We start from the raw sequence: 2,528 nt of genomic DNA on the forward strand, positions 1-2,528 counted from the left end.
ATTTAAAAAGGTTTCCCTTTAGGGGACCTGTTTTTTTGTCCCCATACCGTCAGAGGTCCCCTAAAGGTGACTGTGTAAACAGAGCGATGTCGCCATTAAGTAAGCATTGCCAGAACACACACACACACACACACACACACACACACACACACACACACACACACACACACACACACACACACACACACACACACACACACACACACACACACACCATTGCAAAGACCTTGGAAAAAGCTTTCCAATGTTACCTGAACCAAAAAAATTGAAAAATATTTTGCATTTGACATTTTCTTGTCACCTACCTATAAATTATGCTTACTTTCTGGCATTATCCCAACAAAACGAATATAAACAAGTTTTTAAATTAAATTACACAGTGTTATACATAAGGCATGCTTATAAATAAATATTTTGTGTATTCCGAACAATTTGGTAATGACGCGTTTCCAGCAGTATTCTTTACAAACTTGCTCGTTTCAACATCTTTGCTTTCTACAAAGAAATATAAACAAATGCTAACATGCGCGTCGGCGCAAGCCAGCAGAGCATTTAAGACTTTTCCCTAATCGGCCGGATAAAGTAAGCAAGCAAACGGGTGACAGAATAATGGATGTAAACAAAGCATTTAGTTCCTTGTGTTCAACGTCCTGGTTTGTTTTGTTTATGTTGTGCTAGTTAAGCTAAGCTAATTGCTAGTTAGCTCAGCTCGTCAAGCCCACAACAATCACGGCAATACACACACCCCCATGCAGTAAGACTATTGGAAACGTTCACAAATTAAGGCGCATCCGGAAACCATAGTGAGGACAAACACGTCTGGGTTTGAAATGAAGTGATCGTTATAGAAAACACAATTTACGGCGCTCTACTCAAATATGAAAATCAATGTTAAATGGGTCACTGTACGTAATGAGAGTGTTTTATTTTGAAGAGTGTGCCCGGAAGTTACGTACTGTTTTCGTCTGGCGGTCGCTAACCGGGCCTGCTTGAGGCTAGTTTACTAGCAAGTTGCTGCACACATTGTTTAATATCGATGATCATCTTTATTGCTGGACTTGTGTTTCTTTTCAACGTGCAACAATTTGTCATTCAATTTCGCTTACGTTCATAGACCGATACGACACATAAACAACAGCTGGTATTTGGATCAAACTTGCCTTGCGTTCATTGCTGACTTGGTTAAGTAGGCCCCACATACTTGGGTAGTAAAGCTCTATAACTAGCTGGCTCAACTTCACCGGGTAACATTTGTCTGGATGGCGTGCAAATAGTCTTCAAACCCCAGTCGCTTCTTACCTGCAATTCGTCTTTAAGCTCGCCTGGCTGTCATGGTTGCCCTGCAAGTGCTCAGTGTTCCGATAGTGAGCGGAATAAGCAAATAGAGTCCAGGCTCACGTTTCATGGACACATCAACATGTGTAAATGTCGCCATCCAGTGGTCACTATGTGCTACTTCATTAACCAGTAGTCCATTATTAACTGGAATTGTGTTTTCAGGTTTTATATACAGCCCTTCTTGTGTAAACAATTTTAATTGTATTTATTGTTATTATTATTTTTTACATATATTATTTTTCTTATCTATAAACTGTGACTTAATTGACACATCTAAAATTATGTCAACAAAACAGCTAAAATGAGTTATAAATAATGATAAATGGGTTATAGCGCTTTTCTACCTTCAAGGTACTCAAAGCGCTTTGACAGTATTTCCACATTCACACACACATTCACACACTGATGGCGGGAGCTGCCATGCAAGGCGCTAACCAGCACCCATCAGGAGCAAGGGTGAAGTGTCTTGCCCAAGGACACAACGGAGGTGACTAGGATGGTAGAAGGTGGGGATTGAACCCCAGTAACCAGCAACCCTCCGATTGCTGGCACGGCCACTCTACCAACTTTGCTACACATTTTCTACCGCTTGTCCCTTATGGCAGTGGTCCCCAACCTTTTTGTAGCTGCGGACCGGTCAACGCTTGGTCAACGCTTGAAAATGTGTCCCACGGACCAGGGGGGAGTTTCATAAAGAAATACAATCAGGTGTGGTTACGGACTGTATCCCTGCAGACTGTATTGATCTATATTGATATGTAATGTATATATTGTGTTTTTTATGTTGATTTAATAAAAAAAAAATATATATATATATTTTTTTTTTCTTTTGCGGCCCGGTACCAATCGGTTGTTGGGGACCACTGCCTTATGGGGTCACAACCTTCCAAAATATATATATTAGGATTACCATGAAAAGTATTGTACATTCATTTTTATAAAGGATATATATATATATATATATGTATATATATATATATATATGTATATATATATATATATATATATATATATATATATATATATATATATATATATATATATATATATATATATATATATATATATATATATATATATATATATATATATATATATATATATATATATTGACTCTACATGCTCCTTTACTGCTGTTATTCGGTCAGTAAAGAAGTAAAATTCCAGGTAAAATGAAATAAAGTAATTTT

The 2,528-nt window shown here is 37.5% G+C and overlaps 1 protein-coding gene across 1 annotated transcript in view; it reads right to left on the reverse strand.

The window, feature by feature from the left end:
- Nucleotides 1-1,435, reverse strand: part of LOC133664333 (zinc finger protein 148-like) — a 31,800-nt gene extending 30,365 nt beyond the window's left edge. The window contains 3 exon segments of the mRNA XM_062068849.1: nucleotides 1,300-1,312; nucleotides 1,314-1,379; nucleotides 1,382-1,435. Coding sequence (XP_061924833.1) covers nucleotides 1,300-1,312; nucleotides 1,314-1,379; nucleotides 1,382-1,435 — 133 coding nt within the window.
- Between the last annotated feature and the right edge of the window lie 1,093 nt (nucleotides 1,436-2,528).

This window comes from Entelurus aequoreus, linkage group LG14 (genome assembly GCF_033978785.1).
Source record: "Entelurus aequoreus isolate RoL-2023_Sb linkage group LG14, RoL_Eaeq_v1.1, whole genome shotgun sequence".
NCBI lineage: Eukaryota > Metazoa > Chordata > Actinopteri > Syngnathiformes > Syngnathidae > Entelurus > Entelurus aequoreus.